Below are 379 nucleotides of genomic sequence, written 5' to 3'. Positions count from 1 at the left end.
AGCAGGGCGTGAGCGGCAGCGCCCGCACGCCCTGGGGGTCCCCCCGCTTTGCTCTCGCACTCGAGGAGTGCTGGTGCTGATGGTACCTTTGGAGGCTTGGCTGGCTCTCTGCCTCGTGGAGGAACGCAGGGAGCGGCGCGGGGGCACAGGAATTGCAAGGAGCTGCTCGGCCCCGCAGGCCCCTCGCACGGGCTGACTCTGACTGTGCTCCGCAGGCCGTTGATCAGCCTGACACCTTTCCACCTGCGCTGCCGGCCCTCCGACATGGCTGGCCAAAGTTCTGTTCCCTGGGTCCAGAGAATTGCTGTCCTGATGTGGGTTTTGAAGCTGCTCTGACAGAGTCTGATGGCACTTGCCAAGCACTTGGCCTCCTCCTGGC

The 379-nt window shown here is 64.9% G+C and overlaps 1 protein-coding gene across 1 annotated transcript in view; it reads right to left on the bottom strand.

Moving 5' to 3' along the window:
* Positions 1-379, bottom strand: part of PALB2 (partner and localizer of BRCA2) — a gene marked incomplete at both ends in the record, with an annotated part of 8,693 nt that overhangs the window by 6,663 nt on the left and 1,651 nt on the right. Inside the window, one exon of the mRNA XM_010137685.1 lies at positions 87-379. This exon is cut by the window's right edge and continues 27 nt beyond it. Within this exon, the coding sequence (XP_010135987.1) occupies positions 87-379 (293 nt within the window). The remainder of the gene's footprint in view (positions 1-86) is intronic.

This window comes from Buceros rhinoceros, unplaced genomic scaffold, assembly GCF_000710305.1.
Source record: "Buceros rhinoceros silvestris isolate BGI_N320 unplaced genomic scaffold, ASM71030v1 scaffold23416, whole genome shotgun sequence".
In the NCBI taxonomy this organism is placed as follows: Eukaryota; Metazoa; Chordata; class Aves; order Bucerotiformes; family Bucerotidae; genus Buceros; species Buceros rhinoceros.
This window is presented reverse-complemented; position numbering and strand designations above follow the sequence as displayed.